Below are 14,350 nucleotides of genomic sequence, written 5' to 3'. Positions count from 1 at the left end.
ATGTTCCATTCCAAACCCTTTAAAAAAAATAAAAAAAAATCTGTTGTAGCTTCTGCTTGTTTCGTTTATTATGTAGAAGGATTGGCATGCACGGAATAAGATATATCGATTTTTGCCTCGTATCTCACTTCAATTTAAATCAATTTCCCTGTGCATGGGCAAACGCCTCACCCTCGCTCTCGCCCCGATCAACTTTGGACATCCCTCCATGGCACTCTTCGGGTGATTCGTGTGCTAGGAATGCTCAAGAAATTGACCAAGATGCTCTCGCCCCGATCAACTTTGGACATCCCTCCATGGCACTCTTCAGGTGATTCGTGTGCTAGGAATGCTCAAGAAATTGACCAAGATGCCCTGTCGAAATGCTTGTACGCCCGACGGTCAAGGCATGGCATGTCATCGGCCAAGTTGTGGCAGACCATAGCCTAGCTCATTGTAACAATTCAAGTGCATCCTTGGTAACCAATCTACCGAAAAACAGGATATGTAACCCTTTCATTCGCTACAGGAGAGTGGAATAGACAATCTAAGGAAATTGAGGAGATTGGGAAGAAATAAAATGGCATCGAAGACGATATGAGGACCATGTCTGGATCCTGTATTAGTTGAGGAATTTACAGAGAGACGAAAGCGAACAGAGCCTGATGATGGTGATAATATCCGGTAATAGGATGCAGATAACATCCAATGCAATGGCCTCAACACCAAATCCTTAAAAGAAGTTACATAGCACATATGTAGATGTATGTGAGTACTTATCTATCATTCACCTTCAACAGATTGCAATCTAAAGAGCACGTGTTTAACGGATTCACTTGATATCCTAGTTGATAAATGTTCAAACCACCTCAAGGTGTGGGGAAACGATAAATGATATCGATAACTTTAAGGAAACAATGATTAACTTTCAATATTCCTATCAAGTTCCTTTTAGGACAATGATCCTGAAAAATGCTGTAGTTTGATTGTGCAATGGAATGTGAGAATTCATGATGTCCCTTGCTGCTTCACCGTTGCCATTGGTTTCTTTCTCATTGTCCAAAATGCTGCGTAATATCGGTTCTGCAATTCGAAGAAAAAAGACTTCAGTAACAACAAAGCATTTACGTGCGAGGCGTATCAGTAGGTTGATCAAGTCCTACTTTCCAAACCAAAACAAACCATACCAAACTAAGCCTTCTGTCCCAAACGGTTACATGAATCAATTTCGCCTCAAGTACGACTTTCCAAACTAACAAGTTATGTTAGTCAATACAATAATATAAATATATATGCATGTAGAGCGTATTATTCATCAGTTCCTGTATTCCGGGAAAGCAAAAAAAGTGATGAGACTAAAAGGTTTAAAGTGTTTTTTTGTTCTTTTAAACCAAGGTGCAATATGAGTCGTGTCCACACAAAACATGTTCCACATAATTATTTCAAATTTTCAACAGCTCTTAAGTATCAGAATTTGGGTAGGAAGCCTAATGAATTTTCAGCTTTTACTAGATTTGGTGAAGTGAAGATACAAGAAATTTAACGTGTTTTTAACCTTGCATTGTTGTATTTTCAGCAGAAAATGATGAAACAAACTGGTATTGTATCTTCCATTTTCTGACAGTTCAATTTGCATGTGTGGCGTATGTTCTGCAGTAGTCATGTGAAGAAAATGTCTTCCACTCCTACAGAAGAATTTTTCTATCCAATACAAGCAATGGAACATGATGCTAGAGAGTCGGTGTAACATAGGCTACATAGCTTCCCACGACATTGATTTATTCTTTTTCAATAAGTCTTGGATTCCCACTGTGTTGATATATCTAATTGTGTACGCAAAAATGGATACAAGGCAATTCTATGCTTGCACAGTGGGAGAAACTCACTTGCATCATTGAGAGCGGGTTTGTAGTATAGGTCGTCTCAATGGTCCTCTCTTTCTGCACTCCAAAAAATTGAAAAGTTCAAGGGTGCAGTAAAAAATGTAATAAGATAAGCAAATACATCATAACAAGTGCACATTGACATTTTTTTCCTGATCGGCAAACATTTACCTCTAACTGAAACCCATATTGGAAAGCAACCCTTTTTACATCTTCCAAACTTAGCTCAATAGACATCTCCTACGAAAATGCGAAGGAGATTCACAACAGAAAACAACCATATCAGTCTGTCAATCCAGTGCACACTGCAAAATTACAAACATCTGTTTACAAGGAAGTGAAGCTTACATCCTCTTGACTATACACATCCGCAAAGTGATAAAGTAGAGGCCCCAAGTTTATCCAGACCTGTAAACCAACCATTTTAAGTTACACATTTAAATGACAAAAAGGGATTAACAAGAAGCTGGTTCAAAAGACTTACTCCCCCCGCTTTGAGAATTCTTGAAATGATTTCAATGTATTCAACGATGTTATGTGCTGTATCAAGGAAGAAACACGTAACCACTGCATCCCAAACTCCTGCAAGATAAGGTCTGCAACATTATATCCACGTAAATCATCGAGTGGAAGCCTCAAAAAATTTGAGAGGAACTACTGAGATTATTAGTTGTTTTGAGAAGTTTTCCAGAAAATTTAAGCTTACTACTCTGAACAAGACTGAGCTACAGAAATTTGCAAGGAATACAGGCATTGCATAGAAGATTAGTATGCCAAGTACAGCGCAAAATGCCTTTCAGTGGCCATAGAACTTAAACCACACAATAAACAAAAAAGATGCAACAGAGTACGGGAATATTTTTATCAAGGTTAAAACTCAATAAGAATGTCATCCCGCAGCCTCCTGTGTGATTAAAGACCAATTGCTACACAGAGCACACTACTAAATTTTTATTAAGTACTGGTTATGGAAACACAAGGGAATCTTGTATTAGTAGGGGGTCAAGAGTTTTTTTTTCCCTGTCCATGGCGGCCTATTTGATGCTCAATCAAAGTAAGAACAGAAAGAAACAAATCACACTATAACTCCTACCTACTTGGCTTGGATCGCTGTAGACTTCAACAAAGTCACCACCACACATAGAAAAGCCTTCAGTGATCCCTGCACTGTTTCCCATGAAAGTCAATAATGATTGCAATAGTTAAACACTACAATTTTCATGCAGTAGCACAGAACGGCTTATCCGCTAAAAAAGAGTACAATTTTCTATGCAAGAGAATTGCCTGGTTTTGAAACTTATGATGATGTTGGTGTTAAAGCATCCAACTCAAAGCTGATTGGCAATGAATGGAGAGGCTGCCCAGGCTCATATACTAGTTTTGAAGGAGATAATTAACCGATGTGGGACAAACTCCGGTTGGCATGGAAAAGTTGCCCTTGATCAACACAGATTGTGATGGTCAAATTGAGCAAGTTTTTCTGTACGTCATCCTGAAGGCCCTGGGAGACTATCTACTGCAATACCCTGGCTATCACCCTTACATTGACAGTAGTCTTCCTTGGCCTCATCACTTGTGTGATAATTACTACTGCGTTCCGTGTACACTTCAATGTTCTTTCAGGAAAGTTGGAACTAACTTAATCGAATTTCATTGTTCATGGCAAACGTGGTTATTTGTAAATCGATGGGTCAGTTACACTTGAATTGATTTTTGGATAATTTGGGAAATGTTTTGGAAGCTAAGACCACGTTTAGTAGTTACCAATTTTTAATAAGGCAAGATGAGTTAAAGTAGTATTTACCAAACATGGCCAAGAAGGGTATAGAATGGTTTAATTAGCCATACAATAAGATCCACTAAAAGATAATAAGGCATTATAAGGTCAGTGAGTGACTAGCTAGATGGCTGACATGTCAGAGGTACAATCTATGATACACGGATCCTGGTTTTGGATGAAGTACCTGTGTCGACACAACACGACACGGATACGGGATCTGTACCGGATTCGGCTGAAAATAATCGGACACGTTAGAGCTTTTCGAGCTGCCATGGCTGCTTCGTCTTCATTTCTTTTTTCCATTATCTGGTGGTTGCAGGGTCGGATTGGAGAAGGAGAAGGGGGTGACTACTTTAGGAGATGAAATCTTAGCCGTGCGATGGAAGTTTTTTGTTTTGATCGGACGGACATATGCAAACAAAGATAGTGAAGTACACCTGAGAGAGTAATGATGGTTGGGGGCCCATTGTCCACTGCCGTGTATGTATATAAAATGATTAAGTAGGACTGCTTTTTCACATGTCTCCTCAATCTAAACAATTTGTACACACTTTCTTTTCTCCTTTTTGTTTTGACAGTGTATGAGTTAGCTTATTCGTACTTCAATTAATCCCATATTCGGCCTGGTTAGAGCATCCCCATTGTAATAAGCAAATGGGGGTGGATAAGCAAATTTAACAATACTCAAAAAACACCCTTTTTATATAGGTTGTTTTTTGGAATGATATTAGAGAATTCGTATTCCCTCCGTTCCATAATGAGAGTCCACTACGAAAAGTCGTGCCATTTTTCAAATAAAAAAATCAACTACTTTCGCGTATAATTTTTTCGCACCAAATTAAAGTACAAATCGAGATCTTTAATACGGTGCGAAAAAATTCGAAAAATTATACACGAAAGTAATTTATTTTTTTATTTAAAAAATGACATAAGAGAGTATGAGACTCTCAATATAGAATGGATGGAGTAAGAAATTACTTTTTGAGACTTCATCCTAAGAATCGAATTGTAATAATAGTATGGGAGCAAACCTACCAACCAACTACACTGAACATATATATACGCTTTCTACTTCACATGCCATGCCATTCTCTTCAATACTTGAATACATGTATGGCTGTGGGTTGATATCATGGTTTGATCTTGTATTCATGTGGATTGGAAGGAAACTAATGAATCAGGTAAATCTATGTCTTCATTACTAAATTAAACTTTGTAACAAACTCAATATTTCTAAGGACAAGTTGTCTGTAACAGGCTACCAACCACAATGCTCGTCAGTCATCGGTCACATTGGTGGACTTGAAGACTCCTTGTAGCTTGAAGGTACTTATCAATTACAAGGTATGTCGTATGTCTCAATTTCTTAGTCCATATGCTTTGTCTTAGACTCTTAGCAAACTTATGACCGTACTCAGTTTTTTTTGGCGTATAAAAATTAAGGATTTCTTTTGACTATATAATTATATAAATATAATAAAAATATTTAGGGAATTAGGTGGCGTATCCCCGTATCCGTGTCCAAATTTGGACACGTATCCACGAATCCTCTATTTTCAAGAATGCGGTACCCGACCCTTAGATATACACCCGTATCCGATTCACGTACCTGTGTCCGTGTATCATAGGGTACAATAGCTAGAGCTCATGCTCCAGGTAGCATAGATCCCGGTCCAGTATAGCATTCCTCTGTGGGCTTAAAGGACTTGCTTTATATCTTCAACTTCAATCATTCTTCAGGACATGAGGCTTAGACTTCGAGGCTTTGCCGGACCATTCTTGTCTAGAAGAACGTGTGGAGCATGTTTAACACCAAGTTACCAACTACCTATTTTTATTGTCTATAAGAACGTGATGGAGCTAGTAACCTCGTTTCAGATATTGTTGTATGCTGGTGTCGTAACTATACTGGCTGTCGAGATTTATTGTGGGCAATAGATGTTAAGGCTCGCATTTGTTTCAAGTGTGTAAGTCTTGGATAATGGACCTTGTTTATAGGCACACTCATATAGTGGGTTTATTGGTAGGCACTTGGCTTGGAACTTCAATTTGAGGCTTTAGGTAACCTAAGTTACTAGCCGGTCATATCTGCTAACAATTGGGTAGTGGTCGGGTATGAGACACCGAGTCACTACCATAAAAACCTAAGGAATAGGAAAGTCAATTGACTTCAGGAAAGCCGACCTACTGCTCTCCTACAAACAAAAATTCCAGGGAGGAACACTTAGACATAATGGGCCAAGAATTCACAAGTTTAAAGCTATAACAACAAATAGAATCACATGGGACAGAAAGGGATTGTACACAAAAGAAAAGAAGCTTCACTTTCCAGAAAGATCCCAAAAAAATGTGGAATCAATTCAAACAAGCTTGACGCACATTTCCCTTCCCCAATAAGATAAAGTTATAATCTTCAAGTTACTAAACAATGAAAAAGAATTGAAAGAAATTACAGATCAGAAAGAATACCTAGCTGGATGAATATCAGGAATTGAAACTGGACGAAGCTGGTCACTGTCCGAAAGTGAATTGCAATTGCTGTGAATCCAAGGATATATCGTCCACTGCTCCGCAGTCTCAGTGCTGATGATACAGCAACAAGTCTCAACATAAGAATCATCATCTCGGCTCTTTCTCAAACAACAAGGTGAGTAAATGTGAATTAGAAAGGGATTTTCAAGATATCCTTACTGGTTAAGAATAAAACTTGAGCAAATCATCATGTAGTAAGAAAATTCATTTCCCTGACTTATAAAACCTGGTACATAGGAAGAAATGTCAGACATTTGAGACGGAGATGTTCAATATAGAGGTGCAACAACTCAATTTAAACATACCTAAACATGAAATATCCAATGCCAGCCTACCAAGTCCAGCACCAGGAACTAAACAGGTGGGAGGGCTATCCAGAAAGTGTGGCATTAGTTCATCAACACAAAAGTCGCAAACAATGGCAATTAGGAAAGGAAAAAGAAAACTCTACCATCAAAATGCTTACGACATAATGGCATGGGCACAGTAGAAGACTGTACTACCGACAAACTAGAAACAATGACAGACGGAAGGTACCTATCCTTCCTGCGATTGGGAAATTGAATTTCAAGCTCTTCAAGAATAGGCTTGTAGCACTGATCACGTTCCCTCTGCCCCTGTATCAATATAAGGAATAAAAGTAATACCCATTCATAAACCAAAGATAATAGGGAACTCTAAACCTCAAATTTCTCTCTCAACCAGATATTCAAAAAAGGAAAGTCAAGAAATTAATGAGAAATAAGAGAGTACCTCAGCTGCCCAATCCCTTACAATATTCCTGATAATGCATCGAACCTGACAACAAAAGAGATCCACAACACCATAAGAAACTGAAATTTCAAACCACAAATGGCTTTTCTACTAATTTTTTTTATGTTAAGACATGATAGGACAACCAAGTCCAGCACCAGGAACTAAACAGGCAGGAGGGCTGCTCGAAATGGGTTGAGATGAGCTTCATAATGTTATGTCAAGGATGTGGTCGTTCTAGTTATCTTTGGAAAGCCATTTGGATGCCCACGGTCTCAAATCAAGTGGGATGATTAAAAACAAACCTCAAAGAAGTCGACTCTAGATCAGTTGGTGTTCAGAGGCAGTTCTAACATTAACTGGTGCTCTGCGTGTGTAAAACGGCAGAGGAGAAAGTTAAACTTTTTGGATTTATCATTGATAAAAACGATGCTGCCTCCTTGCTTCTTTGTCCATAATTCCTCGTTGTGCCTCAATGATGGTTCAAGTATCAGGTACTTAGAGGCCGGCGATGTAGCCATTGAATTATAAAAGAGCTTTGTCCAACACATACTATCCATTGAACTACCTACATCACTCTATATAGACTTTGGAGACTTCCTAGATCAACTAGGACTATGATGTCTACTTTCTAGAGAAGCAGCCATCTCAAGGTATTGAATAACGAAATAACAGGGCCATATAAGTTTAACGTTGATTCTCTTCTGTTTTGGCAAAAAAGAACAAAAGAGATCCAAACCTGATTTTCTACCACACAAGAAGAACAACATACCTTATCCACATCAACTAGGGGAACGTGCAACTGCAATGATGGATCTAACCAATCAGGAGGTGATGAATATACCTGAAACTAGTACAAGAATAGAAATGGATTCCTGTCAACAATCTGGAAGGACAAGTAAATGCACAAAAAAAGCTGCTAAAGGAAGTGCATGCCCACCATCTAAAACCAAAGCAGAAAAACGGAAAACAAGATTTTGAAATGCAATGTGCAAAGCTTTAAACATTACAGCATCCCGTGATACTGCAAATATCAGCTAGAAATCCCTAACCACAGTTGAATAACATAAAAGTAAAAATGTTGCCGATGAATTCACAAGGAACTGAAGTGCCTCAACATGAAGATAACCAATTCTTTCCACCCCTCAGGTTTATAAACAGAACAAAAGGCCACTAAAAACTCTCAGATCCACAGTTTCTCGCTGATACACCATTCCTGAGGGGAATGGACTGAGTACATAAATAACCTCCAGCTTTAGAATGTGGCTACGGCCTCACATGTTCAAATAGTATTACAATATGTTTCCTTCTGCTGTCCTCACTGACCACCCTTCCCGCAGAAAGGGGTGAACCAAATGCATCACCCACAGAAATATTAACCAGAGAAGATGTTCCCTAAGCAAAGAGTTAGCTAGTTTTGATCATGAGCTCAGCTTTACGTTCAGCAAGTATTACTTCCCTTGCACAGCATGTCAGCAAGACAAAAAGCATGGAAAACACCCATGAGAATCCAATTAGCTTGTTGAATAAATAAATATACAGTATAGTCGCAAAAGATCTCACATCCTCTGATTGCTTAAGAGATACATGCTAACCATAATGATTTATCTTTGGTTCCTATTCAAAGGCTTTTTCAGAGGAAAGAGTTCAGACAGCGGGTTATTCCATCAGTCCAGACATTAGATAATGCTCAAAAATTATCAAGTGGAGCAAGCAACATGAGTGCTATTGGAGAACAAGAAAGTGAGGCAGATATAATCGTTCTCACATGGAGAAACAACCACTGTCAGCAAATTATGAGTTGCTAATTACAAGTTTTCACAAGGGTGGTCGTTGTCCATTCAGTGCAACTTTAAAAGTAATTTTCTGATCTTTTCAGGGCACATGCTACATAAAATGACAGGTTAAATAGGACGGAATGATACTTACATTCCCATTGGAATCCGAAATGGAACACATTGTTGCTTGGTTGCTTACATTCTTAACATTGTTGCCCCCACTTTTATCCACATCTTCTTTACAATGGGAGCCTGAACTTCCACCATCATATCCATTTGACTGTACAATTTTCGATCTACAGAAGTAAATTATCTCAAAAAATACGTATACCCAAGTAACCATGAACGACATTTTAAAACTGTTTCTTTATCTAGACATCGAGCGACAGCATGAAAAAACCATAAACGAAAAAATGTAACAGATAAAAAGAAAATGCTAATTAAACCTGATTCACATTCACCAAATCAGGTGATCTGCATGTTAAATTGCTTCCTTCACCACAACTAACTTCATCAGATTTCAGCAAAGATACTTGTCCACTTGTTGAGGCAGACTGACAAGAGAGCACTTCTCTTTCATCAGAGAAAAGATGATGGTCCTGGACATTCTTCAAATTGTGTTGTTCACAACTATCGATGTCCTGACTCATATCAAGAGGAGGCTCAAACACCTGCAAATAACAACAGCGTAGAATTGTTTATCCAGAAATAAGATGCAAGTCGCAAATCACAAGTAACAAGTCATTATCTGTGCCAATTCCTCCCACCAGAGTACGAAGAAATTGGCCGTGCACAAAATTCGAATAATCCCAGACGAGAAATACCACAAAAAAGAAAGAGAGAGAAGCGATTATTAAAAAAGGGGCATCACCTGAAGCATGTTAAATATGAAAATAGAATTTTTTGAAATACACCTGCAGCACAGAGAAACCAACTGATTAGAATCTCCAAACAAGTTATTCTGCCGAAGTCACATACTAATCTCACACATATAGTTGATAGCAAGAGTTTTCTTTTCATTCATTTTTACCCTGACCAAAACATGTTAGTGTCTCTTTATGTCAATTTTGATACATGTCATAAAAAATGTTTATATGTTGCTATAAGGGCATTACGTTTATATATCCGCTACTAGTAGGTGGAGTACAGTGTACATGAATTCAGGGGTGTGCAACAAATTACAAACTTGCTACCTTGCCAACTCGAACCAACCGGTACCAAACTTTGTGGTTTGAGAGGTTGAGCAGGGCAGGTGGGTGGGTTAATAGGCAGTTTATCAAGTTTTTAGTCCATTTCAGTGTCCAATTTTGTTTTCTTATAAGCAAAACTACTGCAGACATATGTTAAAGCTGATGAAGCATAAAGTAAGTCATGTGAAATATACCATCTAAGTCTCTGAAATTTCGATGGGAGGTGGGACAGAAGAGCCTGAAGAAAGCAAGAAAACAAAATCATGACAGCAACGAAAAAACTGTTGAAGAAAAAACAATTGTCAACATTGTTAGTTTACACTATGTCAGCGTCCTTGAGAAGACCATCCAAGCTTTGAGAAACTTGGCAAATCAGGAACCACTAAAATGACACTGATAAGATATCAGTATAGAAACCAACATAGAGAATCCATATTCCCAACTATCCAATCGTAACATCACCAATCTCTCTTCTGGAAGGAAAGTATTCCAATATGAGACCCTTGAGAAAAAGCTTTTCTTTAGTGAACTAGTATACATGTTCATGGACAATTCATAGAAGTTTGCAGTTAGCGGTTACCATTGTTAGTTAGTAAAGCCTTCAAGGACTACAACATGCCCCTCAGCCTACATTGGTTAACCAATCATACGAGACAAGTAACACAAGGAGCTAAACAAGGGTGATACAAGAATAAAGTCTGCAGGAGATCAGACTGTTGGCGGAATTAAGAATAAGCATACAGGAGTAAGAAACGGGACAAATGAAATCTAGCAAACGAAAGACAAGCAGGATTGAAAACTCAAATTGACTCAAATAGGCCGTCTCCCTATTGAAGGTATACAGGGCTTCACTTTCTTTCTACTAACTTTTTACTGGAAATAGGATTCTGTTACCCAACTAAAGAAGCAGAATACCTTATGGGCAGGTGGAAGCCTTCTAAAAGATCGTTCATATCTTTTTACATCCTCCTCAGCGGCATCTGGATAGCTGTATGAAATATATTTAAAAACCAAGAGATACGTTCAACAACCCTACATTGTCAGTAGAAAATTACTGAAGGACCCCTTCAATAAACAGAGCCATGGAAAATGGGTTAATACAAGAGGTCAACCATATCAAGCAAATACATATAAAAAGCACAGACTTAAGAAGAACTATTTTTTCTCGAACTCGCAGAGCGTTCAATGAGAAATTTGAATTGTGCAGAGTCAACGAAATGAATCCAAATGGAATCCACTGTCTTAGTGTTTTCAATTGCTAGGTTTTCCGAAGGGTACCCCCACTTTGATCTCTTGTGGACGTCGCGATCTTGAGGTGTCTGGTTTCCTATGTCTGAATCAACTTAGCCTCGTATTGTTTGACCATTATTCTTTCAAGTACTGTGTATAACGTACATTGTCTGGACTAATTTCTGCCATTGTTTTATCCTTTGGGTTGGTAAAAAATAATGACAGATGAAGAAACTGAAAGGATTTAAACTTAAAAGGAAGATAACAAAACTCCCAACATTAGATCCAAGAGTCTAGTACGTATAATGCCCACTTAAACCAACAGTGTGAGTCGGATGGTAACAAGTACGTTCCGTCTTTACCACCACATTCATGTCTATTTCCTCAAGCACGAATATGTAACACAACAGTATGTGTGGTCTTCCGATTCCAGATCCGCAGGTCTTATTCAATCCCGAACCTTGAAGCACCATTTACCACTTGCTGATGAGCCTTCTCTGTTCGTATGGAGACCGCCTATGCTTCAAAGGGCTAACTCCACCTATTTGGAACTATTGAATTAGGCGATCCAAAAAATCTATTTCTCTCTCACTCTCCTCAATCAGAAAAGGAGGCTCGGCTCTCTTATGGTGATTGGGCAAGCTGTATGCATCAAGGGCAGGGCTCGCATTTGCAGATGGGTGGGGAGCAGCTGAATAATCGAAGCGATTGCCAGCCCAACTCCATAAGGTATTCCGAGGGGGATTTTCCAGCTCGTTAACACCGGGAACAAAAGAAGTATCTACTCGACAGTGAACATAAGGGCTCCCCTTGCACGACCAGATGGGTCATTTGGGGCTTTTCAAAATAGAAAATCCTCACAAATTTAGGTTCGTTTTCCTTTCTTTTTCAGCCAGGTAGGTATATGTTGCATTTTTGTGACATCTAAGAAACAAGCTAATTCGAAACGTAATGGGTTTCCCTTTCCTTCCTTCTTTATGTCTCTTCTCTAGGGACGTAGGCAAAAGTCAAAACAAGTGAAAGGATGACTGGGAAAAGACCAATTTCACTCAAATATGGCAAACCCATAAGTAGAAAATTGAGAGAGGAATGCATTCAGAAAAAGAAAATGAACAAAAATCACAGACAGGAAGTCTGAGAACTGAGACATCAAAGCATTCCCACATGACCAATCACTGGAAAATATAGTAGTACTTCTTGGGAGTAAGACTTTTTTTTCCCTCTTTTGAACATCAACAACCATTAGAAAGGTTAAAAAGCCAAAGATACCAGCCAGCCTTCCTTAAGGTTCTTGGGAGTAAGATCAAAATCAGCAATTTCTATCAAATATGGCACACCCATAAAAAAAAACTGAGAAAGGAATGCATAAACAAACAAAAGAAGTGTAAATATAGTAGATTAGTATTTAGTAGTACTTCCCGGGAGTAAGATCAAAATCACCAATTTCAGTCAAATAAGGCAAACCCAAAAAGAAAATTGAGAGAACATTGGATACATAAACAAACAAAAAATAAAGTGAATGTAGTAGTACTTCGTGGAAGTAAGATCAAAATCACCAATTTCAATCATGTATTGCAAACCCATAAAAAGAAATTCAGAGAGGAATGCACACATATGTACAAAAGAAGTCTGAATACAGTATCAGTTCTCGCCTTCTCGGGAGCAAGATCAAATCACAAATTCCAATCAAGTATGGCAAACCCACAAAAAGATAGAGACGAATATAGTAGTACTTCTAGGGAGCAAGATCAAAATCACCAATTTCAGTCAAATAACGCAAACCCATAAAAAGAAATTCAGAGAGAAGAATGCATAGATAAAAACAAAAGTAAAGAGTGTGGATATACATGTTATACATACTTGAGGTATGCACTGAGGATGCGCCTAAGAGATTTGACTTCAAGGGCCTCTTCAAGCTTCCGCCGACGGAGTTCGTCCTCCTCAATCTCCATCTCCCACAATTTCTGTTGCCTTTTTTCTCTCTCAGGACTTCACAATCTAACACCAGAACTGTCTTTCGTTTTATCACTCGACCTCAGTTGCTGTCTTGCTGCTGGGCCCCGGTTACTCCCACAATCTACTTTGGTTTGTTTGTGCCAATACGATATGCGTACGATACGATACAAAGAGGCAGGTTTTACGTTGGTGCCGTCAAAATGCGTCTTTCAGTACAATTTTAGTACAATATAAAAAAAAAAAAGTACAATTTTACTGCTCAATTTGGAAGAAACCTTTTGGGCCGGGCTTGATTATAGGGTTGGACTCGTATCCGGTAACGCCGGCCGATAAGGTATTTTGGGTATAAGAAAGAAGGGCGGATGGAATTTGTTTGGTAGTTGAAATGAATGAATAAGAGTGAGTGCACATAAAACAAAATAATGTGAGAGTTCATTTAAACCCTTGTAATGATAATATGAAAGGGCTTGGAGAGACTTGAGGAGCACCCAAGTAATTTTGGCCACCCAAATAAGCTTATCCAAGATAGTGGGGCAAGTTCAGCTAATGATAATACGAAAAGGTATGGAGAGATTGGATCTTAGCTTAGCTTATTCGCCAGATAAGTTATTTGGGTGCGAAGAGGGAATCAAACACCAGATAAGAGTGGATCCGAATTAGCTTATCCCTCCCAGGCTTTTATACCCCTCTCTTCTCCACCCGCCAAACGGGCCCTAAGTGTGGCAAACAGTCAATAATTTGCTCATAACACAATAATAGTTTCTCAAAAATATATATCCAAACTTGTCACTCATAGGGTTGCAAGCAAAATTGAGCTTTGAACTGTTCGAGTTTAAGTTAAGCCCAAATAATTGAGCTTGAGCTCAGCTCTTTTATTATTGAAGTGTTCGAGTTCGGTTCATTTTATTAAATAAGACTTCATAAAAGAGCCTAGTCACCACAAACGAGCTGAGCTTTTAGAATTGAGTTGAATTAGAGGAGTTTAGAATTGAGTTGAGTTAGAGGTAACTCAGGCTTGCTTGTTTACTAATGAGTTGAGCCGTAACAAGGTGAGCCTCAAGTTGCTCGTGAATAGCTTGGTGAATCTCTTGTAGCCGTATGCTCAATTTGGAAGTCTTGGGTCGGATGGGGTTGGGCTTCTCTCACGTAGATGTCTCAAACAATTTATCATAATTATAAAGCAACTCAAGCAACTGTCCTTAACAGTTTTTGTCCTGGACACTATATAATTTTTCTCACCATGCAAGTATGGTTCCGTTTGTTTGGGTG

General features: G+C 38.6%; 1 protein-coding gene across 7 annotated transcripts; it reads right to left on the bottom strand.

Moving 5' to 3' along the window:
* Positions 1 to 647: 647 nt before the first annotated feature.
* Positions 648 to 13,256, bottom strand: LOC131311867 (uncharacterized). 7 transcript variants are annotated; one of them, XM_058339484.1, is made up of 18 exons: positions 12,973 to 13,254; positions 10,811 to 10,883; positions 10,090 to 10,133; positions 9,577 to 9,619; positions 9,152 to 9,376; positions 8,857 to 8,985; positions 7,700 to 7,777; positions 6,928 to 6,972; positions 6,712 to 6,791; positions 6,480 to 6,544; positions 6,334 to 6,400; positions 6,112 to 6,225; positions 2,956 to 3,029; positions 2,347 to 2,444; positions 2,211 to 2,270; positions 2,034 to 2,102; positions 1,866 to 1,919; positions 648 to 1,062 (listed from the first exon to the last, which is right to left on the bottom strand). In XM_058339484.1, exons 1-18 carry the CDS (start codon positions 12,981 to 12,983, stop codon positions 988 to 990), a joined length of 1,404 nt encoding a protein of 467 aa, XP_058195467.1. In that variant the 5' UTR covers positions 12,984 to 13,254; the 3' UTR covers positions 648 to 987. The 7 variants fall into 7 exon arrangements, 6 of the variants coding, with proteins under 6 accessions (XP_058195467.1, XP_058195464.1, XP_058195465.1 ...); XM_058339481.1 differs by having other exon boundaries at positions 12,986 to 13,253; XM_058339482.1 differs by having other exon boundaries at positions 7,700 to 7,771; positions 12,986 to 13,253.
* Between the last annotated feature and the right edge of the window lie 1,094 nt (positions 13,257 to 14,350).

This window comes from Rhododendron vialii, chromosome 12a (genome assembly GCF_030253575.1).
Source record: "Rhododendron vialii isolate Sample 1 chromosome 12a, ASM3025357v1".
Taxonomy (NCBI): domain Eukaryota; kingdom Viridiplantae; phylum Streptophyta; class Magnoliopsida; order Ericales; family Ericaceae; genus Rhododendron; species Rhododendron vialii.
Note: the sequence above shows the minus strand (reverse complement) of the source record. Positions and strands in the feature narration are given on the sequence as shown.

Excerpts from the sequence above, each read along its gene's own strand:
- LOC131311867 (XM_058339481.1), bottom strand. The coding sequence starts at position 13,077 with ATGGAGATTGAGGAGGACGAACTCCGTCGGCGGAAGCTTGAAGAGGCC. Across the intron at positions 9,377-9,576 it reads TCATATTTAACATGCTTCAG|GTGTTTGAGCCTCCTCTTGA; the intron begins GTGATGCCCCTT and ends TGTTATTTGCAG. Across the intron at positions 1,920-2,033 it reads AATATGGGTTTCAGTTAGAG|AAAGAGAGGACCATTGAGAC; the intron begins GTAAATGTTTGC and ends TTTGGAGTGCAG.